General features: G+C 40.4%; 3 protein-coding genes across 3 annotated transcripts; 2 read left to right on the top strand and 1 right to left on the bottom strand.

Annotated features, from left to right (window-relative positions):
- Nucleotides 1–1,468: 1,468 nt before the first annotated feature.
- Nucleotides 1,469–5,400, top strand: cbx8b (chromobox homolog 8b). The gene is made up of 5 exons (XM_077572129.1): nucleotides 1,469–2,704; nucleotides 2,804–2,847; nucleotides 3,051–3,116; nucleotides 3,202–3,268; nucleotides 4,097–5,400. Exons 1-5 carry the CDS (start codon nucleotides 2,435–2,437, stop codon nucleotides 4,844–4,846), a joined length of 1,197 nt encoding a protein of 398 aa, XP_077428255.1. The 5' UTR covers nucleotides 1,469–2,434; the 3' UTR covers nucleotides 4,847–5,400.
- Nucleotides 5,401–6,040: 640 nt separating this feature from the next.
- Nucleotides 6,041–8,680, bottom strand: c7h17orf67 (chromosome 7 C17orf67 homolog). The gene is made up of 4 exons (XM_077571332.1): nucleotides 8,601–8,680; nucleotides 7,729–7,829; nucleotides 6,895–7,025; nucleotides 6,041–6,242 (listed from the first exon to the last, which is right to left on the bottom strand). The coding sequence occupies exons 1-3, from the start codon at nucleotides 8,653–8,655 to the stop codon at nucleotides 6,909–6,911; spliced, it is 273 nt and encodes a 90-aa protein (XP_077427458.1). The 5' UTR covers nucleotides 8,656–8,680; the 3' UTR covers nucleotides 6,041–6,242; nucleotides 6,895–6,908.
- Nucleotides 8,681–10,193: 1,513 nt separating this feature from the next.
- Nucleotides 10,194–23,660, top strand: dgke (diacylglycerol kinase, epsilon). The gene is made up of 11 exons (XM_077571385.1): nucleotides 10,194–10,823; nucleotides 12,620–12,779; nucleotides 12,879–12,998; nucleotides 14,010–14,153; nucleotides 14,293–14,450; nucleotides 15,821–15,869; nucleotides 16,747–16,860; nucleotides 16,987–17,058; nucleotides 18,353–18,480; nucleotides 19,056–19,167; nucleotides 21,071–23,660. Exons 1-11 carry the CDS (start codon nucleotides 10,405–10,407, stop codon nucleotides 21,293–21,295), a joined length of 1,701 nt encoding a protein of 566 aa, XP_077427511.1. The 5' UTR covers nucleotides 10,194–10,404; the 3' UTR covers nucleotides 21,296–23,660.
- The last annotated feature ends 223 nt before the right edge of the window (nucleotides 23,661–23,883 follow it).

The raw sequence follows: 23,883 nt of genomic DNA, 5'->3' as shown, positions 1-23,883 counted from the left end.
ATGCATAACAACAGTCTGCAGGGGACTGAGGAGGGCATTTGATCCCAATCCCATTCCATGGTTTTGTGAGAAATCACAATAAAGACACGCAGTTCGAATAATCTCATTCTCATGCACGGTCTGGAAAATTATAAAATATGTCTGCGATACATTGTCCCTCTTAAAGCAGGTGAACAGAGAAATAGGATGCGTTATTTGTCCTTGACGGGCCTGCATGGTGTACAAGCAAATGTGACTCAAGCGGCTCAATGAGTGGCGTGTATCTGGCCTGTAGCACTGCGCGCAGGCGCTACCCTGTGCATCGGGATAACGGCTTGCATTGCATTTGAATGCATTGTATGTCAATATACTGAAATTGTCCTGCACATCGCGCATATATTTTAGTAGACTCTGAAATTGTATTCGAACTGCATGCAGCAATTGTTGAGACCACATTCAGCTTGAGGTGCGCCAATCAATTCTCCTCCTCTTTCAGGGGCTTGGAAACCACCCCAAAACGCACCAGTAATGCTCAACGAGTGATTATTAAATTAATCCGCAGAAACCAGAATCATGCCGTGATACATTCTCACTAAAATGCATAAAAAGCGCCCCTTGTGGAAACATGGTACAGTAATTTGTTTCCATCGTGACCAGGCTGAAGCTAATTGGAGAATTTAATGAATAATTCCATGTTTTAACCCAGCGCGTTCGAAATTTTGTTTATATATGTGCCCATAACACAATGTAAAATCATGAAGGCTTATTTAAAAAAAACACACACACACACTCAATTGTTTTTATGTGGGCTCCTCCAAACGAAATTCATAGGCCTATAGTCGCCTAAACGATTTCTGAGTATGTATTATTGAGCTACACTATGAAGTAGGCTACAGTAAAGAGGGTCATACTTGTTTAATAATGTTGGCCTATCTCACGTGTATCCCATCCCTTCGCAAAAACAATTACGTATTTTTTCCCGTGTCTTTTTATTGGTAGGCCTATTTTAGAATGTGTACAGTTCTTACATTCAATACAATTAAAACATACAGTTAACAATAACAGCACTATAACTATCATTAAAATCCTTTTTCTCTTGTATTATTTAAACCAACAACAACGACGACAACAACTTCAAAATAAATCATTTATTAATATCCATCCATTCATCTATCCAGTTTCTATTCCGCTTGTTCTCATTAGGGTTGCGGGTTGATTTAAATTGCTACTATTAACATTTTTTCTTTTTTTACTCATCAATACGAATAATTAAGTAATAATAATAATAATAATAATAAAGATTATTATTGTTATTATTATTATTATTATTATTATTTTTATTATTATTTTTATTATTATTATTATTACTATTACTACTACCAGTATTATTATTATTATTATTACTACTACTATTATTATTATTATTAAAATTATTATTATTATTATTATTATACAATTGTTACATTTATTATGTTTGCTTACATTTTTAAATATCTGTAAATGGACAAATCAACATGTTTGTTATTGGTCTGAACAAATTGGAAGCGGCTGCATTAAGGCTTGACGACTGAGTACATTTTTGCTGTAGTTCATGAACGAACATTTTTATTTATTTATTTATTTATTTATTTATTGTATACTGTAATGCGCTCAGTTCCTGCATGATTTGGCACATCAGGCTTGAAGCAAAGATAAAGTCGCTGTCATTTATTTTTTCCGAGGGGAAGTGGAAGGTGTTTTTTGTTGTTGTTGAGTAATATGTGTGTAGTGTATACCAATAACAAAAGCGGACATGCAATTGTGAGCATGATTTAAAATAACCGACGTTCGTGTCATCATTCTAAGGGGCAATGGGGGAAAAGACACAGCCGTTTAGTTCACTTCCACATTTTATTCTGACGACACAGTTTAATTCATTCAATTGGATTTATCTGTTCTGTTGATACAATCAGATAAAAAGATGTAACCTCTAGCAAAAATTACGTTCGCAGACGCCGCGAGGCTTTGATTTCGTGAATAAAAAGGATTCCTCTTAAACATGTTTTGTAAAAAGCAAAGGAATCCAGAAAAGTGGAACAATTGTGATCAAAGTTGAAAATGCTACAAACGACATTACAAAACGAGCACGCAGGATTGAATGAACGAAAATAGACATATCATATAGAATAGAATAGAATAGAAAGCATTTAATGTCATTGTGCGGTGTAGATTTACGCATTCCCTCTATGCTGTGTGCTTAAAACATGTCGTTATTCGCTTACAGCTAATTTCTTCAAATTTGCAAAACAGCGGCAACCGTAGAAGGGGCTGTTTTTACATAATACATATATATTTATTTATTTATTTACACATCTTGCCATTTGTAGTAATGAGAAATAGCACTGTGGAGCTCTGTCAGACAAAATAAGCTCCTCCCCTCACTTAGCAACCCGATCACGTAGCAACGGCTGGGCCAATGGGCGTCGTCTTAGTGGGTCCACCGACTGCGGTTCCCTGGCAACAGTGTAAAAAAAAATGCGCTGACGTCCATTCTCTGCTCGTTAGTATTATGGTCTGTCGGGAATTCAGAGTGGCAGAGACTGGAGAGAGAGAGAAAAAAAAAAAGATCTGCCTCGCTAACGCTAGCAAGCTAACGGTAGGTAGCACTGGAGTCAACATGGAGCTGTCTGCCGTCGGAGAGAGGGTGTTCGCCGCTGAATCGATCATCAAACGCAGGATAAGGAAGGCACGTACCCGGTCGTCTCACTAGATGTGAATAAAAAATATTGTTTTGTCATACTAATGCACGCTAAGTCACGCCTGTTGTGTTTCTGACGGCATGCAGGGTCGGCTCGAGTACCTTGTGAAATGGAAGGGATGGTCTCCTAAGTAAGTCTCGCTTTATTCTCTTGTGTTTGTGGCGCATTTTGTGTCAATGCACATGTAGCTGTCGTTAGCTTTACGCGGCTAGCACAATTAAAGCTCGACGAGGGAGCGCAGCTCGCTGGGCTAACGAGACGACCACGCCGTGCCGGCTTCCTCAATCCATATCAACCGTCATTTTTGTGTTGTAAATCCCCCCCACCCGACAGATACAGCACATGGGAACCGGAGGAAAATATTCTGGACTCCCGTCTGTTTGCAGCTTTCGAGCAGAGGTACGTTAGCTGTGACGTGGTGTCATGTGCACTTTGCTCGGCTGACACTTGAAAGTGGCGTCTCGCTTTGCTGTGTTCCGAACAGGGAGCGTGAAAGGGAGCTCTTCGGGCCCAAAAAGAGAGGACCGAAACCCAAGATGTTTCTTCTCAAGGTAAGGATAGTCAACGTTTTTCTGTTTTTTCGTTTCACGTGTGGTGTTTCGCTGTAATGAACTGAGCGCAGTCTCACCGGAATTGTCTGGATCGTAATGATGCGTATTCAAAGCAGCGTGTTCTCTTGTTCTCAATCTTTATTGAACCAAAACAAACATTTTGTATGAAAAAAATCGTACTGCACACCATCAAACAAACATTTCACTAAATGTGATGGTTAATTGTTCAGTTGGACAACTGCATAGATAGAAGAACAGACGTACATAATATTTTTGTAATTAAATAATTATTTTCAGACCAATATAGGTGAAATTGGATTATTTCCGTGGCATATCTGATACCTCACATTTAATGTGCCATGGCCCACTCAATCAAGTCTTTGGGAGTCACAAGGGAACATTCTTAGAGCTAGCTATTAACAAAGTTGTACTGTAAAAAAAAAAAAAAAAATGTAAGTCCCAATTACTATCATGACCACAATATTTTTTTTTACTTAAAACTAGCTAATTAAGCAGCCTCAAGTTTATCTTAATTTAAATGGCAGCATGTGTCTTCACAAGAGTGTTGTTAAAAAGGGTCAGTGGAAGTTCAGAGGTGAAGACAAGGTCCAGGAAGGAACTTGGTCCTCTAATTGTCCATTTTATAGCAGTGTCACACCTAAATGACACTGTTAAAGCTTGGTTCCCTGTGCAGCAAATGAAGTCTAGTAACAAAACTGTTAAAAAGGTACAAAATGAGTGAAACAGTGATTCAACTTGACCCATAAACATCTAAGAATGTGTAATATTGTGTGAATTCTTTCTAATTTGTCTTAATTTTTTTTATAGGCTCAAGCCCCCAAGTCTTATGAGTTTAGGAATGAGGCAGTGCAAGGAATACGCATTAGTTACCCCACATCAGAGCCTGTTGTCACCCAGAGGGCCCGAGAAGGCCTGAGAGCTGTTGTTCCCACAATTTTCCCTCCCAGTGATGTTAACCGAGGAGAGAGCTTATGTGTCAGACCACCGAATCTAACCAACCCCGAAGGGCTGGCGCATATGCCCAAAAAGAGAGGGCCCAAGCCAAAGCTGCGTTTCCAGGACAGCATCTCTGCTGCCTCCAATCCTAGCAAGAGGAGAGGCGATGAGCTGGCGGGCCCTCAAAAACATTTGAAGCTGCAGAGTGGTCAAGAAATGAGACTGCTCAAAGTTTCTCATCACGGTTACCCTGAGAACCGCGGTCATGGCCATAAACACCATCGGCAGCACCACCATTATTCACAAAACCGACCAATGACAGCTGGGGGATCCTACACGCAGCTTTACGCAGATGGCAAACTGCACTCATACAGGACTACGAACAGCTCAAGGCCCTCCAAGCACCAGAGTGGCCCCAGTCAGCTCCTGCCCACGGAAAAGCCCTACTTTTTGGACAAGCCGTCCCCGACCCGACTGGACGTCGACTTGGACGAGGTGACTTGGCGGCCATCTCTGTGCAGCGTGGAAAAGGTCCTGGTGACGGATGTGACCGCCAACTTCTTGACTGTCACCATCAAGGAGAGCAGCACTTCAAAAGGCTTTTTCAAAGATAAGAGATGATTTGGACACAAACAGAAAGTTGTTTTTAACTAATAAGGCAAACACTTGGGCATACTGACGAAATGAAGTCCTCTTCCATTTATGCACTGGTTACATGCATGTTTTTGTTTTGTAAAATTTGTACATTTGACTAATAGCAAAATATAACAAGATAGAATGTATTGCCCTCCCCCCACGCCCCTGTTTGTGCTGGGAGATCGTGACAATTGTTATGTTGTGTCTGCTGTGTTAATAAATCTATTCTTTGTGTTGAAATATGTCACTGTAATTTAAAATGATTCGACAGATATTCATTTATGGCCGTTGTTTTGAAACTGTTCTTAAGCACTTTGTGTTAAAAAATATTAATTCGCTTGTGTTTCTGTCAAAGTTCAACTTTGTTCCAATTGTTCAGCATTTTGAAATTTAAGATAATACACAGTTGTGTACAGGCCTAACTGCATTTTTTGTATTTACATTAACAGCATATTTTATTATATGAACAGCAAAAAGCTTTCAACTGGTAAAATAACACTTTTTGTAAAACTTTTTTTTAATAAATGAAAAGTTTTCAACATGGCTTCTTTATTAAAAGTGACGTAATCGCATTATGTCCTTAAATCACTGTGAAAATGCAATAAAAAAAACAACGTTTCGTCATTCTGTGATTGTAAATGTCGGGAAACTGAGCCGCTATAACAAGGCCACATACTGCTACTATAAACCAATTCAAATCGGGCCTATAGTTATTCTCCGCAACGGAAGTGCTCTGTTTTAATTAAATGTTGACTATCTACATAGAAACTCGTCCAACTGTGAATGATTTATATCTGGCAAAAATGACACGTCAGAGTAAACAAATACGTTTGAATTGAGCAGATAGAATTGCATTCCCCGCATGACCTAAATGTCTCTTTGCGTGAGCGCATCTCCCCACCCCCACACCCCTGCAGCTCGTACACGTTTATTCCTACACGGCGACCTTTGAACCAATTTCACCACTGAACTGTTGCGTATTACACTTAAAAAAATAATAATAAAAAATGACCGACATAAATCATGCAGCATCTGGCGAGACGCTGGTATATCTGAACAACACGTCATTGTTTTAGTGTTCATAGGCTACAAAATATATAAAACGAAACATTTCCAACCAAAATGACCACCATTTTGAAATCCATTTTGGACTCAATTATTCACTCATAATTGTTATATTTGTTTATTCACTCATTCCACAACGCACATTTATTTCACCATGTTATAGGATACTAACTGTAAATACATGTAGGCCTATTCTAACAAACTAGCATGCATATTCAGGTAAAATATATATTCACTATCCATTCGCTTGTATTAGATCAGTTTGCGGAAGACTTTCCGTTTCCCATCAGTTATATCGTGTTGACGCTGCTCTTTTCTGCGGACACAAAACATGAACAATTTGTCCAGTTAGTCAAAATTGAATATCAGATTATCCCCTCTAGACATTTACTCAGACATTAATTATTATTAGCCTACTGTCTCTGTCAAATTAAATCCCTTTAGGAAGAAATGTAACTATACTTTTCAGGTAAGGTTTTTCAAACGGCCAAAGATCTCCCCCACCAAAAAAAAAAGGAAGAAAAAAACCTCTTCGTTGGTTTTTGAGTGGGCCACAAGCTGTGCGGCTGCCAATACAGTGGATTATTTTAATTTGCAGGGTGATGAACAAAATTACATCTGACTCAATGTTTCGCTTCCTATTGCAAACATTTTGAGACGAACTGACACTCATAAAAGAAGAGAATTAACATTTTATCTGTCATTATAACTGCGATTGGCTGGCAACCAGTTCAGGGTGTACCCCGCCTACTGCCCGAAGCCAGCTGGGATAGGCTCCAGCACCCCCCGCGACCCTTGTGAGGAAAAGCGGTCAAGAAAATGGATGGATGGATGGATCTGTCATTATAAACCACCATTAAGGGAAACTTCATTCATAGGGAACAGCCCTCTAACTTTTTTTTTTTTTTTTTTGCATGTTGTTGCTTTTGTGGTATGTATTTGGGTGCACGGGTGCGACTCGTTGCGACCTTTGTGCTCATCGTCAGACAGGGTGTCCATAGTTCCTGTCACAGCGCGGGTAGCAGTGAGGGTTGAGCCAGTGCTCCATGTTGGTCTCCTGTGCTCTCTGGTCCAGAGCCTGCATGTGAAGCATGTGCTCCTGATGTGGACACGCGAGCAAATGGCGGTGCAGGTGCATGTCAAAGACAAGTGAAGCAAATATATTATCACAAGAGAATGAGTGCATTCAGCATTTGGTATAGGCTAGTAGGCTAAAGATAAAAGAAGACGAGATTGGGAAGTCACAATGAAACAAAAAACTGTGGATTTCTGCTTTCATTTGATGGTGTCGACATACGCACATTTAAAATTAAAATAAGACAACTGCCTTGATTTTCAGGAGTTCAAAAGTATTTGGACACAAAGAATGTTGTTTGCGCACGGGTGTATGCGCGTGCGTGTGCGCGCTTGTGTACTATAGCCTATTTTCCTTCAGGTATTACAATTAGCCACTTGTGTCATTTAGTTAAAAATATTTTTTAGTATAGCGGAATTCAGACATTAAAAACTAAAATATATGGTTTTAGGAAACCTCGAAAATTTAAGCCAAAAGCCACGTTCGAATTGCGTTGATGTATGAAGGAAAAATCATGACTTTGTCACTGTGCAAATCCTTCCATAAGGCCTATACATAAACGCGTTATTCCTAAATACATAGACTTTCAAGAAAAATGCGTTTGTATAAAAATGACTCGTCCATATAGTTTTTCATAGATTTATGAGGTGCTTTTACACACATTTTATGGAAGATAGTCACTAATCTGGTCATTAATGTCATCTTGCGTGCTCTGAATTACCCTCACCCTCATGGGCTCATCAGGGTGGCCTGCCGTCCTTGGCCTCTCCTGTCTCTTGCTACGCAGAAGCTGCTTAGCAAAGCTCTCCTTGATGATGGGGTTGGCGTCTATCGGACAAGAAAAAAAAGATGTTTACACACATGGTTTTATCATTCATAGAACATGTTGTACCTTTTTTTTGTTTTTGTTTTTAGTTTTCAAAATGTTTGCGGCTGCGAGTTGTAGTTGGCTTAAAGGTGTTTCGCAAGTCTCCTCAGCATCGGTCCCCAGGGATCCTCATCCTCCCTGTTTCTACTAAAATAACACATTACTGACACTCTTGTCCCTCCTCCCTCCCTCCCCTTTAGCGCTCTCTCTCTCTCTCTCTCTCTCTCTCTCTCTCTCTCTCTCTAACCAGGCTTCATTTGGGAAGCGGTTATTTGCTGAAAGGTAACAAAGTGCCCATTCATCCTCGTCACTCCCGAGGGATTCGGGCCCGTGCAGCACCATCCGTCTGGGCGGACTCGTTTTCTCTCAGTTGCTGTGAAAATGAACGCAGCGCGATCCGTGTGTCAACACAGTCAGATCAGTGGCTGCTGCTCTCGCGGCAACGTGGCAAAACGCTAAATACCTGTGAAGACTGATATTTGCTTTTCGGATAAAAGATAGACACAGAAGGGCGTGTATTTTAATAGCAATTAATTATTGCAGTGGATATTTTAATAAGGTACAAGACAGCAATATAAAAAAATGTGGATCTAAATAAAATAGCTGGATGGATATAGCCCAATATAAAGTAATCACAATGTTTCACCAATGTTCCAGTCACCTAAATGCACAGACATCTTGATATAAAGTCAGTCCACTAAGGTTTTTAAGAATTATCAGGCGGATCCTACCTGTGTGGGTGGTCAAAATGACCAGGCAAAGCAGAAACACCACCAGCTTCTTCATCTTCAACACGTGTTTTTCTCCTGTGGGGTCTGGACTTGAAGTCCAAAAGGAGTGAAGGGGGGAAATCTCCTCCTCCTCTGCTGTTCCACCCACAAAATAAAATCAGCGCTCATATTACTGACATACAAAATACTTCCGTAACACTGTTGACAAAACAATTTAAATATTGATATGAATCACATATTATAACAAAAAGGCCTACTATATTGTAAATGGCAGTAGATGAGTAGTAAACAACAGATGGAATGTATGAGGTTTGTTGACAAGCGTCCTTTATCCACTAGATGGCAGTGTAGTCATCAAGCCAACCAAACATAAGGAGCCTGCACTGCGGGTTTAACATCCAAATTCACTTGATGCCGTTGCCTTTGAAATTATTAGCGTATTGTTGCTTTCTGACGCTTATTACATTTGTACCGTCTATTATATTGTGTTTGTGAGAATGATTTTACTTACACCGACAGTTTTTTTGCGTCCTAACCATAATACCATAGACATTTATTGTACTGTGAACATAGTTACCTTATTGAGGGGGATTACCGTTTCTGTTATACGTCAGTGTGTCCGCCATGTTGGATGTGGCAAACCTGCGAGACGCGAAAAAACGCCTATTTTTTACTAAAGCATCTGGCAGTCAGCAGTGCATCGACTCAAATCGAACTCATTTTATATTATGCTCTATTATTACCAAACGCAAGAACCAACATCAACCACAAAACAGGCTATGCTAGCCCCGGTGTAGAGACATCCCTGCAGGTAGACCATTTGACAGAGTCAGGGATGGCTCCAGGATTTTGTCACCTCTCCTGTGGTAAAGGGGGCGCTTGACCATACATAGAGTAAATAATTCATAAATATATTTTAGAACATCAAATAAGCTGCTTATAGTATTATTAATGTTTTTCCAACTTTCAAATGACGCTTGACCTCAGTCTCGCCTCACACTAGCATCAAAATGCCCACGAGACGTTTTGCCTCACTAGTAACAGTTGTCTGATGAGTACGCAGGAAGGTCATCAAGTAGTGGAGTGAGTATGTGGTGGTGGTTTATAAAGAAAAAAAAAGATACCCGACGCTGTGCTCCAACTAGTGCGCTGAAATGTCTGGGGTGGGACAAGATAAAATTACATTTTGAATGGTTATTATTTGGTATTTCTAAAAGTATATACATATATATATAGTTTGTTGTTGTTTTTTCACTCACACAAACATGCAAACAGACAAACATGGTCTCCCAGGCGGGGAAGCGAACCCACGCCATTTCTAAAAGTATTTGCAAGCACTTTTATCTCGTTTATTTATTTGTTTATTTTTAAGATTTGGATTTCTCAAGACAAGTACATGTACTCAGAAACGGCATACTTTAGTGTTTTGTATGTGGATTAAAATTTGATGGGTGGGATGTAAAATATCCTCCAATTCAGGAATGATCCAGTTCTTCTAATCCTCAAACAGCTCTCCGTGAGCATTGCGTGAGGCTACTATCTTGCTTCCTAAATACTCTTTGTTCCTGTTACGTCAACGCTCGTGGCTCTACGTCACGCGTACTTCCGCGAATTGTGGCCGTGAAAATGTTTACGCCGAAACGCTCCACTGTTCCAGCCTCAAGTTGCTGCGCATCAACATGAACGTCACCCGCAAGACGCGCGTCGTCTTCACTCGGCCTTGTTGCTGCCTACCGAACACCCCCCTGTCCCCAATTTGACTTTTTCCTCTTCCTGTGCGTCGCTGACTTCCAGTCCAGCCACCATGTCTGCGGAGGAGGAGTGGTCGCTGCTCTTCTGGACCTTCGCGGCTGTGATGGTCCCGGTCGTCATCACGCTGTGGTGCAGCATCCAACGCTCCAAGCGAAAAACGCACATGAAGCAGTTCTTTCGTCAGAGCAGACATGGCTGGCACTACACGGATTTGTTCAGTAAACCGGCCTACTGTTGCGTGTGTTCCCAGCACATCATGCACGGGGCCTTCTGTGATGGCTGCGGCGTGTGCGCCGACGAGCAGTGCCTGCGCGGGGCGGATCGGGAGCTGTCGTGCAAGGAGATTATGGCCCCTTCCCGGGCGGACGGGGTAGTGGCCCACCGGTGGGTCAGGGGCAACGTGCCCCTGGCTAGCTACTGTATGATGTGCAAGCAGCAGTGTGGAACTCAGCCGAAGCTCTGTGATCTCAGGTACAGTATGCTCAGTCAGACTTGTGGATATTTTGTCGTGATTGGCACCTCGCCACCTAGCGCCATTTTGCCGCTAATCTCATGAGAACTACAAACCCAATTCCCCCAAAATTGGGACACTATACAAATTGTGAATAAAAACTGAATGCAATTATGTGGAAGTGCCAAATTTCAATATTTTGTTCAGAATAGAACATAGATGACAGGTCAAAAGTTTAAACTGAGAAAATGTATCATTGTAAGGGGAAATATTTTGATTGTAGATTTCATGATGCCAACAAATCTAAAAAATAAAATAAAAACAGCAATAAGAGGCTGTAAAAGTCAATTGCACATAAAAAAAAAACAGCTGGGAGACCAGTTACTACTAATGAGGTCCATTGGCAACTTGATTGGAGTATAAAAAGAGCTTCTTGGAGTGGCAGTGTCTCTCAGAAGCGAAGATGGGTAGAAAATCACCAATTCCTCCAATGTTGCGCAAAAAGATAGTGGAGAAATATCAGAAAGGTGTTTACCAGAGAAAAAATGCAAAAAGGTTGAAGTAATCATCTACAGTGCATAACATCATCCAAAGATTCAGAGAATATGGAACAATCACTGTGTGTAAGGGTCAAATTGCAAAAAGGTTGAAGTAATCATCATCTACAGTGCATAACATCATCCAAGGATTCAGAGAATCTGGAACAATCTCTGTGTGTAAGGGTCAAGGCCGAAAAATCATACTGGATGCCCATGATCTTCGGGCCCTTAAACGGCACTGCACCGCAAACAGGAATGCTTACTGTAAGGGAAATCACAGAAAGGGCTCAGCAATACTTCCAGAAAACATTGTGGGTGAACACAATCCACCATGCCAGCCGCCGTTGCCAGACGAAACTCCACAGTACAAAGAAGAAGCCATTTCCAAAGCAGACCAAGAAGCGCATGTGTTTCTCTGGGCCAGTGGTTATTTAAAATGGAGTGTGGCAAAGTGGAAACCTTTTTTGTGGTCAGACGAATCACGATTCGAAGTTCTTTGTGGAAAACTGGGGCGCTATATCATACTGACTAAAGAGGACAAGGACAACCCACGTTGTTATCAGCACTCAGTTTATAAGCCTGCATCTGTGATGGTATAGGGTTGCATGAGTGCGTGTGGCATGAGCAGCTTCCACATCCGGAAAGGCATCGTCAATGCAGAAAGGTATATTCAGATTGGAGAACAACATATGCTCCCATCCAGGCATCATCACTTTCAGAGAAGATCTTGCATTTCTCAACAAGATAATGCCAGACCACATGCAGCACCAATTACAACATCATGGCTGCGTAGGAAAAGGATCCGGGTACTTCTTTCACTTCTAGAGGACATTTGGCGCATCATAAAGGGGAAGGTGCAACAAAGAAAGCCCAAGACAGTTGAACAGTTAAGAGAGATGTGTGTTAGACAAGAATGGAACAGCATTCCTATTTCTAAACTTGAGAAACTTGTCTCCTCGATCCCCAGACGTTTGCAGGCTGTTGTAAGAAGAAGAGGGGATGCCTCAGTGGTGAAAATGGCCTTGCCCCAACTTTTTTGACATTTGTTGACACCATAGAATTTAAAATCAACATATTTTCCCCTTAAAATTATACATATTCTCAGTTTAAACGTTTGTCCTGTTCTCTATTTTCTTTTCTGAATAAAATATGACAATTTGGCACTTCCACATAATTATTCACAAATTGTATAGTGTCCCAACTTTTTTGGAATTGGGTTTGTACAAGTGCAAATGGTGCGCCAGTGAATAAAATGACTGTGTTCTTTTGTTCATTAGATGTGTGTGGTGTCAGGCCACAGTGCATGACGAGTGCATGGACAGCCTGGGGGATGCACCCCAGTGTGACCTGGGCGAGTTCCACAACCTCATCATTCCTCCTCACTATCTCTACCAAGTTAACAAGCTCCGCCGGAGACACCCTGAGGAGTACAAAAAGGTGAGTTTGTTGAAGGCAGCAGCAGTGGCAGCTCCTCTCTCATGATGCTCACAAGCTTTCGTAAGTGACACTGGCGTCATGATCTTATTTTGTTTGTAGCTTGCGACAGACTGTGGGAGTGGCTGGACACCCGTGTTGGTCTTGGCAAACACGCGGAGTGGAAACAACATGGGAGAGGCTTTGCTGGGAGAGTTTCGCAGCCTCCTCAACCCCGTGCAGGTCAGTCAGCGGAAATTAATTACGCCTTACTTTAGGGCTGCAGGATTATGGCCAAAATGATAATCACGATTAGTTTGATCAGTTTTGTAAACATGATTATTCATTCATCGTAATTGTTACAAATGTTAGGGAATATGTCATTTTTGATTGAACTACTTTGCAGCTAGCAATATGGAAACAGTTTTCACTGCAAAATGAAAATTCAAAAGCTCTCGCAGAGTAAGTGATTTAAAAAAAATATATGAACAGGAATTTACTCAAGAATTAAGAATTTACAAATGTGAATATGCAAATACTTTTTCATGGAGAGCAGGGGTGACAAACTCAGGGGCCACTTTCACCCAAATTTGATTTCAAGTGGGCTGGACCAGAATATCCATGCCTTAATAAGCTATAAATAACAACAGGACAAAATAGTTTTTGGGTGTGCAATGAATTACAAGTAAATTCTTAAAATATTCTATTCATTATTATTTTTATTGTTGTTGTTTTCTTATTGCAGAGTAATCTGAAATTTCTTGTTAAAAATGAGTACATTTTTGCATCAAATCCAACACATTTCAGAATTTAATTTAAGAAGTCGTCAGTGCGCCCTCCAGTGGACATAGTTTACAGTTAATTTGAGTGGTAAAACTGCAGTTTGCGTTCTGTCCTCACGGGGCAGATTGGGCCCTGACATGCTGGTTCTGGCCCACGGGCCATACGTTTGACACACTCTGATGTAGAAGCTGCACATCTTCAATAACCTGCAGTCGCAATCTCTTCATGCCAAAAAAGTGTTTGACAGATAGAGTGGTCTGATCTCTTTTACTTGTTGACTGAATTTGATTTTGGGCCGGCACACATACAATGGATTAAGGCTCTCTATCATAATCCAATTGCATGTGTTAATTTTAACCAATGGAATCATTTGAACCACTTTTGAGATTTTTAGGTCCACTGAACCAGGTTAGCTGGCCATTTTCATATTTGGACCATCTGTATATTAAAGCCGTTTCTTTTTCGTCTCAGGTTTTTGACCTGTCACAACTTGCGCCTTCCAAGGCCCTTCAACTGTGCACCCTGCTGCCCCCTGGTTGTGTCACGGTGCTGGTGTGTGGCGGTGATGGCACGGTGGGTTGGGTGCTAGATGCCATTGACGGTATGAAGCTCAAGGTGAGAGAGCACATTGCCTCATTGTCAGCAATTTTTTAAAGCAAGTTTCCAAACACAAGATCAGTACTTAAATACGTATTATTTACACTTGCTGTGGTTTGGTAATGTTTGGCTGAATATCTGCACATCTCTTGGTCAGGGTCAAGACCAATTCATTCCAAGGGTGACCATCCTCCCTCTCGGGACAGGAAATGACCTTTCCAACACTTTGGGCTGGGGTGCGGGCTATGCTGGGGAGATCCCTGTGGAGCAGGTTCTTCGCAACATCCTGGATGCCGGCATGGTCAAAATGGACAGGTGGTCTCTTTAGATGGCATCACCAGCATGTACCATGTCAAGTTTTACTGTTATCCTCTGTTGCTATTGTTAGATGCTGCATAAACATAAACCGTAGTTTCCAAATGCAACAAAATGTTTTGACCAGAGGTGGGTAGTAACGAGTTACAGTTACTTGAGTAACTTTTTGGAATTTTTTTTAGTTTTACCACACAATACTTTTTACTTTTACTTGAGTAGATGTGTGAAGAAGTAACGCTACTCTTACTCCGCTATATTGGGCTACACTAGAGTTGTTACCCGCCGCCCCATTCATACACTTGATTTACCGTATTTTCAAGTAAGCGGGCACGTTAATTATATACAGGAAATGTGGCCCTGGTTGAAGACTGTCAGGCATCATGATTCACTGATTTCTCTGTCTTCCGTGAGAGGACTGAAATTACCGTAATGACAGTACTTTTTCTGTAAAGCGCAAGGGTTTAGCTTTCAGACACCATTGGAATTTTTCATCTAGCACAAACCGTGCTAGAGTTCCGATAATTCGATAAATTAAACCCAGTAATTACGGTAAATTCACCTACGGAAATGTGCCGGCGGCGGCACGCTTGGTAAAGCGTTCTACAGTAGCACAGAGAAAATTTTTAGACTAGAGAATTAAGGAAATCAAATTAGCTCTTGGCATTCTTCCTAAAAAATGGGACAAGTTGTTTCCCTGGAGAGATTTTTATTTTCCCAGGACAGCTGGTAAAAAAAAGAGAACAATTGTGGGAAAAACTGTGACAGTGTATACAATCCTGTGTTTATACTTAACAAATCCTATTTATGTCAATAATCATACCCAAAGATGTACATTAGGAAATAAAGCTAAAAAGCCAGCCTTTGTTTTCTGTATTCTTAAAAGGCAGGATGACAGACGATTGAGATGTTCCATAATGTCTTTCTAATCTCTTCAGCAAAATTGAATCCGAGTTTGAAGCACTTTTCTCTTCTTCTTTCTAATTTACACAGTTCAATACAATCTTGTGCGTCTATTCAGTGGCCAGAAGTGGAATTACACCCCAAATAGAACAAAATTGAGCTATAACCGGACACACAAAAAAACCTGTGAAATGGGTCGTAGTTGAGACATGTTTTGCTTATTCGACTGGAATCAGTTGTTGAGTGATCGGGGCTAACCTTAACCATGGTTAAAAAAAAGCTAGCTAAATAGTGAGTAAAAAAATGTTTTGACACAATAGGATTCATACAATTAATTCTATATAATGAAATCCGAAACAATGAATCTGCTGCAGCTATGGCAATAATCCTTCCTCCTATACAAATCTGATTTAGCTACAGTATGACATTGTGGTCATCTTTGTGTTTATTAACTACAAACTCATTTTCAGATGGAAAGTGCAGGTGTCTTCTAAAGGCCTCTCCATTCGAAAACCAAAGGTAAGTGCAAAATCTATTGGAATCGGTGTATTATTTCTCTTCCAACAAATGAAGCACTCTTTTGTGGACCACAACGGTTCAGCTCCCCCAAAATGTACCTACTAGCACTCCCTACATTAGGGGTGTTCAAGTTTGGTCCTCGAGAGCTCCTATCCAGCCTGATTCTCTCCACTAACACACCTGATTCATGAGCAGGCAAGTTATCAGGCTTCTGCAAAGCTTGCTGATGAGCTGATCATTAGATTCAGCTGTGCTGCAGGAGGGAAACATTGAAAACAGGCTGGATAGGGGCTCTCAAGGACCAGACTTGAGTACCCCTGCCCTACAAAGTTAGTCCTGGACTCTGATTTAACCAATCAACATAAAATTCTGTAGCCAACAGAATTTACCCGTGTCTATCATAAGACGATCGTCAAAAAAAGGTTACTTCTTCTTGTAACATTTGCTTGACTCGAAAACACTCCTTTTGAAGGTAGTTTATATTTTTACATTCTTGTTCATGTTATTCATACAACACAGTGCTATTTTTCTTGATTAAAAACACCCCCAAAATTTGGGGGTGTTTTTATTGTGGTGAATGAAACGGATTGATGGCATGTTGATTCATTTCAATAGGGAAAATTAATTTGATATTGAATAAATTGAGTTACTGGCTTGCCCAACAAACTAATTAAATTGATATACTTAATGTGGCAATAAATGCAGACACCAGCCAGCAACTGCCCATATGCAGACATTGATTTCTGCGGCAACTCTAGGTGTGAGGTCCAATTTGGTAACTGCTGTAAACGCAAACACACACATCGCCCAGTGTCTCAATAGTAAGCACTGCAGTAACCTTATGATAAGAAATTGAAGAGCCATTATACCTCCTCAGGTTCTGTCCATGAACAACTACTTCTCTGTGGGTCCTGACGCTCTGATGGCGCTCAACTTCCACACACATCGTGAGAAAACGCCATCGTTCTTTTCCAGTCGGATCATCAACAAGGTCACAGCAGCTTCATTTGCATTTGCATTTTCATTTACATTTGCATTTGCACAGGCAAAAGTTGTTTCTGCATTTCAACCGTCACAACTTCACTACCATCATGCCTTTTGTCTTTTCTTCAACCAGGCAGTGTATTTCTTATATGGCACCAAGGACTGCTTAGTGCAGGAATGTAAGGATCTGGATAAGAAGATTGAGGTACAGCAGCTTTGCTTATGTTATTAAATGTCATGTGCACCACAGTTTCATCATCAAAGTTTTTTTTTAGCCCACACAATACATCTGTGAATGTGTCATAGTTTTGTTTGAATGAATTTTTAGCACATCCACACCATAATTTTTGTGAGGCTGAGGGCTTGCGTCCCTGTTTGTTTTCTCTGGGTGCTCCTCCCCAATGGCGGAGGCACGTGGTGGCCAGGGGTGGCCAAGGCCACCGCACCCCCCTCCCCGGGGAGGCCACCCCCCTGAATCCTGGATATTCAACAATATTGTCAATGCCTACTAAATAATTGATATCTCAGCTCCTGAAGCAGATAGAAACATAATTCCCAAAACATTATTATTATACCCTTCAATATATTAAAAAAAAAGGGTGTTTTTTTTGTACACAGTTGTCATGTTGCCTGAATGTCCATGAAAAGCATCATTTATTTGTTTTAGTTATTTATTTGAATGTTTAATGTTCAGTGTTTTGAACAAATAAACGTGTAAAATCAACATAGTTAAAAAAAATTAAAAAAAACGTAGTCATGAATTTCGCTGTTCGGTTTCCTTTTCTTCTTATTGTGTACAAGCCAGTAACTGAGATTTTGCCTTATTGCCAACAAGTGCAAGAAAGCTCCATTGTAACTGAGCAACTCATTGACAATTGTAACAGCACTGAATTCATAACATATGCTCTGAAATTATTTCATGCAGCCCACTAGTCGGTGCTCGCAGCCCAAGGTCGGCATGTGAAGGGTATGGCTGCATGGTAACAACCACTTATTTAGACATTTCAGGTATGAACTTATGGCCACCCCTATATGAGTCATGGTTTCACCCTGGCCACCCCAATGAAAAATTTCTGGCTACGCCCCTGCTCCTCCCACATATAAAAAACCACAGGTGTTACTTTCATTGAAGACTAAGTTATCCATTGGTGTGAATGCTTGTTTATCTACGTGTGTTCGGCAATCGACTGGCAACTAGCCTATGTTGCCACGAGAGTCGAAATATGAGAAACTCCTCTCAATAGGGTGTAGTATAATTCTACACTACAACAATTCAAAACTCATTGGTCTGAAAACCTCATGTTGTTTCTCCCACCCTTCTTCCTCATGTCATGTAAGAAACTCGGGGCGCTAATTAGCGACCTGCCAGGCTTCCCAATTTGGTTGGTCATTGTTATTTTTCGTGTTTGTCAGAAGACAAATTCCTTGTGTGTTTTTACATACTTGGCCAATAAATCTGTTTCTGCTTCTTACATTCATTGTGTTTCTTCCCACCACAGCTGGAGCTCGATGGTGAGAAAATTGTGTTGCCCAGCCTGGAGGGCATCATTGTTTGTAACATTGGCTACTGGGGGGGTGGCTGCCGACTCTGGGAAGGAATGGGCGACAAACCCTGCCCCCCCACAAGGTAAGACAAGCGTCAGTAAATGACACGGCTAACCTCGGAGGTTGACCCTGTAGTAGAGAGAGACCGATTATCGGTGCAGATACAGTATTTGGCGTTTTGACAAATATCGGCATCTGCCTTCTTTTTTTTGTACACAAGTTTTAAGGCCGTTAAAGCTGCTATCTCACTGAGTGGCGAATGCTTGCAAACTTAGCGAAGTTGGGTTTTTCATCAGGGTTTGTAAAATGTTGCAAAATGTTTGTTTTTTTACAGTTTTTACTTGTCGTAAACATATTTGAACGTAATCAGACAATTTTTCTGCGAACTAGAGATAGACCCATATGTTTTTTTTTCAGGGCTAATACCGATACCGATTATTCGTAGTCAAGGACGCTGAGAGCCGATATTCATTTTCACTAAAAGAGAAAGTATTGGCATCAAAAATAATAAAAAAATACGAACTCTTATTTATTTATTTGTTTATTGAACAACGTTTAGGGTTCGTAAAATATTGGAGTTAAAAAAAAAGTCTTAGTCAATAGACATCTTTGTTTTACAAATCTATCAAATATTTGCTTTTGCTGGCTGTGTGGCAGGTTGGATGATGGTCTGCTGGAGGTGATGGGCGTGTTTGGCTCCTTCCACTGTGCTCAGATCCAGGTCAAGCTGGCCAACCCAGTACGACTGGGACAGGCCCACACTGTCAGGGTGAGGCCACATTGCTTACAGCATCGCCATCTTGCTACTGTATTCACAAAAGAAGACTTGCAACACTTTGAATGCCAGCTATTTAAACTCATCACAACCTGAGTGTGCCAGAGATTTTTGGCAAATTTTTAAAATACCCATCAAATATTGTGTTAAATAACACGAATGAGCATTTGGTTTTCGTTGATTATGGCGGCTCCTTTGGACAAAAGCGGTATTGTTTTACCTTAAATTCCCCTTGAAAGAACCTCATTTCTCATTTACACACATGAAGGCTGCACTCCCCCTCCCTTCCTCCATTCACGCGATGCATTCGTAAACAAGTAAGCAAACAACTTTTGAGTTTTGCGTGGCTGGTCGGGTCAGTGTGGAAGGGCGACCTATCAAGCTGAGGGCTATTGCATTACGCATTTTTCTGATAGCTAACATTAGCATAATTATTTTGATTTGAGAATGGAAAGCTTCCTACTAAAAAAGTTCCAGCGTCGGTTGTCTTTCACCTCACGCCAGCGAGTGAAATCCTGTACTGGCTATCCACATCCAGGTAGGCATGATTTTATCATTATTATTGTCACATCAGACAAAAATCTTCATGTCTTGGGGTGCTTTGTAGCTTCTGCGTGATAATAGTAATCGCGCATAGACGTTTGACTCGACTTCCGTCTGGAACGACTAAGGAAAGGACATATGCCGTAAAGCAGTTTGCACGTTTGTATTTTTTCCCGTGTGTGGCGGAGTTCACACCATCCACCTCAAAATTGTTTAGTGCCAGTAAAAAATGATACAGACGCCCTCAGACCATGACAAAGGTTTCATTAATGTAGCTGTAAGTCAATGTTTCATCAGCATAATTATGAAGAAATGAATTGAAGGTTGAAAAGTTAATTGGAGGGGCTTTAATCAAAACTACAAAATGAAAGAATAGATTCTTCTTTCACTGGAATAAAATTAGATCCTACATTTTTTTCTGTTCTGTTGTAATCAGCAGTAGAAAACAAGCTTTTTTAAAATTGAGAGAAAAATACATGTTGTGTAAACAAGCATATCAAACAAAAGTGGCTTTGATGCTAATATTTTTGCTTCTGTGGCACCTGTAACATTTAAGAATGGCTTTTAATTGCAAAACTTAATGAAGCTCTGGAGTGACGCCAATTTACCAGGACGGCTACGTCCGCCGTTAGCCGCTGTTCACGTGACAGCCTCGTCATATTTCATAATGTCGCCGCCGTACTTTTTTTCATGTATAACACGCATATCTCTGCTATCATAACACATACTCTGTGATATAGGTACCCTGTTTGAATATATGCTTCAGATCAGACGATCCATTAAGCGTCGCCGCTGCCGCCGTGACAGTGAAGGAGGGGGAGGATATTAAATCAATCTAAAACGGTGCACTGTTGCCACCCTCTGCTGGCGGTTTTGCTCATTACAACTCAAGTGCTTGCAAGTTAAATCCAAGCGTGTATGGCTGCATGCGGATCTCGACAGTGGAAGCGCGATGAATTAGAAATAAAATACAATTAAGCTTAACACTAGATACCTTGACTTGATGAGTGGAAGTAGTATTTAATTGTTTATAATGGTTAGGGTTAGCTGCTAACATTAGATCATAATATCTCAAATATACTTTTGTAGATAGGCTTTTGCAAAATAATATAACTTACTTGTTCACTCCATATTCTTCTTCTTCATTGCCGCTCCATCTTCTTGTTTTGCAAAATAAAGATGGCTGCCTAGGTCTCCAGGCTGCAGTCATACTCGACTCAGTTCAAGGGCGAGCGCGCCAGACCCCTCTCAATGAAAAAAAAAATCGATCAAACAACATAACTCAACCTTGGCGCTGAAGGTTTTGATTCCAATAATAATTCCAGAGTTAACCGGGTAATGTTCTCCTTACCAGCTGCTTCTTAAGAGCTCCACGATGCCGATGCAAGTGGACGGCGAGCCGTGGGCGCAGGGCCCGTGCACCGTCACCATCACCCACAAGACGCAGGCCCTCATGCTGTACCACAGTTCAGAACAGACGGACGATGACGACGACGGCGACTCCAGCGCCTCCGAGACCGAGAGCCCCACGCCTCAAGACTCGCCCAGGCCCCCGGGGCCAGCGTCCGCCCGGGCCTGACTCATCCCAGATGACCTTTGGTTCATCAGATTTTTAAAATGCTCTGTAATCATATCTAATTCGTGTTTCATTGGTTTGTTCCGTTTTCAATTGCCACTAGTGATGCTCCAGAGGTGGATATTCCAAAATAGTCGTCAAAGCTCCTGAAGCCCAAACTAATGGTTCAGTGTGGGGCAGCAAATGATTGACACCTCGTCAGTCACACCTTCTGTCTCTAATCGGTTGTTCTTCTTCGGGCATGATAGTTTGTTATTGTTTTTAATCCCCTTTTTAACAATTAACTCATTCAGTGCCATTGACGACTATAGACGTAAAAAAATCATGTGAACTATTTCTATTAGTTAAACATTTTATTTAATTTCATTTTTTTTATGAAAACCTAAATTTTGTTATTGTACATCTATAGCAGATATAAAATTATCATGCGAGTAATTACGATTAAACCCCCCTTATTTTAATATATTTTTTTAATTAGGCCCGTCAGGCGATTAATTTTTTTTATTGTAATTATCACATGACTTCACTAGTTTACTAACGATTAATCACAAATTTTAAATCTGTTCTAAATTTACAATAGGTTTTTTGTCTAGGTTTTCATACTCTTGTTAGCAAAAGTGGATTTTTTTTTTAAAATAGAAATCGTTTAAATATTTTTTTACGTCAATGGCAGTGAATGAGTTAAAAACATATCTTTACAAATACTTGTTACCAAACTTCCAAGTCAATCTCTCTAATCTTACTTAATCTGACTCCAAAGTTGAATCCGTAAAAATGTAATTTAGGTGTGCCACTTTTTCATAATGTGTTTTTCCGTTTCCAATTGAAAATGGAGCGAAGCAATGATTCACAGTTTATATCTACTTCAAAAGCTTGATTTTTGGTATTTTAATTTCATCCCCTCCGACAGGTGAGGGTGAATGTGGAAGAGATTGCTGTAATATTTGCACTTTCATATGATCGCTAACTAAATCGTGTTGATTTGTGTTCCTTAATTACAGACAAGGTCTACGCGTATTGAAGCGCTCAAAAGGGGTGGGCCTTAACCCCTCCAAGTTGCGGACAGTGTTGGCTCACATATGGAGACAACATTTTCAGCTACAGTACTAAAAATCACAAATCAAGCAAATTGGATGCAGATAATTTATTTAAATTCTCATCAGTGTTTCACCTGCAGTATATAAAAAAGGGGACCCTGAAGTATTTGGATGAAGTTCATTTTTTGTAACGCTGAAAAACAATCACTGGCTGCTGTATTAAACAGCAAAAAGAAGGATGGAAGTTTGAAGTGAAACTCCGCCATTAGCTTGACGAGATGTTACAGATGTAAATTGTTTTGCTTTTATGGACCATCTTTTTCTTATCCTCACATTCTTTTGATCCATTCCGTTTTGTTAGCATGTGTGGCCAATGCTGCACAATAATCACTGCTGGTAAAATAGTCGGATGACACTGGGTTAGCAGGTAATCATTTAAATTTATGCACATCCTCAGCTGTTAATTTAATTCTTTTTTTTAATTTATTATTATTGCTGAATGCCAACGTGTGTAAGGCCACCTAGTTTGACTTGCCATCCATTGTGTTTACCCATGTTTTATATTCTTGTTTGCACTGATTTGACTTGTTTTGCGTTAGCGGCAGGTTTTTAGCCATGTTTGCTTTTTTCTTCAGAATGCCTAGTGACAAGTAAGTGAAAATGTGGGCCTGACCGGTTTTGATGACACAGCAACAAATGAATTGACATTAATAGTTGCAGCTCTTTTTGTGTTATCACGCCTTCAGTGATGTCACCAAAATGCACGCAACACTGACTCACTAGACTAGACTTTTGTGAAGAGATTCAGAACATGAATGTGCTTGTACTGGTTATTGAGAGACAACTCATTAATTACATTGTGTGCTACCCGGTTTTGAAGGAGTATTTGTTTAACATGTTTTTGGACAAAATGAGCAAGACTTTTGTCATATTGTGTATCAATTTTGCTTCTAGCTGACTAAACACTGGATGTTTACATTCAAAATATGTATTCTCACATTTTCACTGTGATGCTTTATATTAATATATACAGTATTTTCATGTGTTCATTTACTTTGTCGAATATTGTGTATGATTGTTTTAGTTTGACTGTCCTAATGCTGATTTTACTATTTTAAAAAAGCCATTTTTGCCTCTGCTTGCTAAACAGAAATGAGAAAACAAGTGCAGGAATAGTCTTGGTTGTGAATGAAAGCTTTTAATTAGAAAGCTAGGAAGGTTCTGTGAATTTACTTTGGACATTATCGTTGGACTGAGTTGAATGTAAGGAGGTGATGTTTATGGATTTATTTTTCCATAAATATTTTCATATTAAAGTCTGGTTGTTGTCACTTGCTGTGATGTGAAGCTGCAAGGCACCCTGCAATTAAACACTGCTGACGTCAGATACGGAAAACATCTTGAACAGGATATTCAGTGTCTCAAGAAATCAAAATTCTCAGGATCAGCTATAAAATGGCAATAGGAGACATTACATTAGCCTACAAGGAATCCTTTCTGCAAGCTTTTTGTGAGACATTTTTTACTAAAAGGTGTATGTTCAACTATTTTAAT

This window comes from Vanacampus margaritifer, chromosome 7 (genome assembly GCF_051991255.1).
Source record: "Vanacampus margaritifer isolate UIUO_Vmar chromosome 7, RoL_Vmar_1.0, whole genome shotgun sequence".
Classification (NCBI taxonomy): domain Eukaryota; kingdom Metazoa; phylum Chordata; class Actinopteri; order Syngnathiformes; family Syngnathidae; genus Vanacampus; species Vanacampus margaritifer.
Note: the sequence above shows the minus strand (reverse complement) of the source record. Positions and strands in the feature narration are given on the sequence as shown.

Excerpts from the sequence above, each read along its gene's own strand:
- c7h17orf67 (XM_077571332.1), bottom strand. The coding sequence starts at position 8,655 with ATGAAGAAGCTGGTGGTGTTTCTGCTTTGCCTGGTCATTTTGACCACC. Across the intron at positions 7,830-8,600 it reads CATTTTGACCACCCACACAG|ACGCCAACCCCATCATCAAG; the intron begins GTAGGATCCGCC and ends CTTGTCCGATAG. Across the intron at positions 7,026-7,728 it reads ACCCTGATGAGCCCATGAGG|GAGCACATGCTTCACATGCA; the intron begins GTGAGGGTAATT and ends TGTCCACATCAG.
- cbx8b (XM_077572129.1), top strand. The coding sequence starts at position 2,435 with ATGGGCGTCGTCTTAGTGGGTCCACCGACTGCGGTTCCCTGGCAACAG. Across the intron at positions 2,705-2,803 it reads TCAAACGCAGGATAAGGAAG|GGTCGGCTCGAGTACCTTGT; the intron begins GCACGTACCCGG and ends GACGGCATGCAG. Across the intron at positions 3,117-3,201 it reads TTTGCAGCTTTCGAGCAGAG|GGAGCGTGAAAGGGAGCTCT; the intron begins GTACGTTAGCTG and ends TGTTCCGAACAG.
- dgke (XM_077571385.1), top strand. The coding sequence starts at position 10,405 with ATGTCTGCGGAGGAGGAGTGGTCGCTGCTCTTCTGGACCTTCGCGGCT. Across the intron at positions 16,861-16,986 it reads CCAGTCGGATCATCAACAAG|GCAGTGTATTTCTTATATGG; the intron begins GTCACAGCAGCT and ends TTCTTCAACCAG. Across the intron at positions 18,481-19,055 it reads AAACCCTGCCCCCCCACAAG|GTTGGATGATGGTCTGCTGG; the intron begins GTAAGACAAGCG and ends GCTGTGTGGCAG.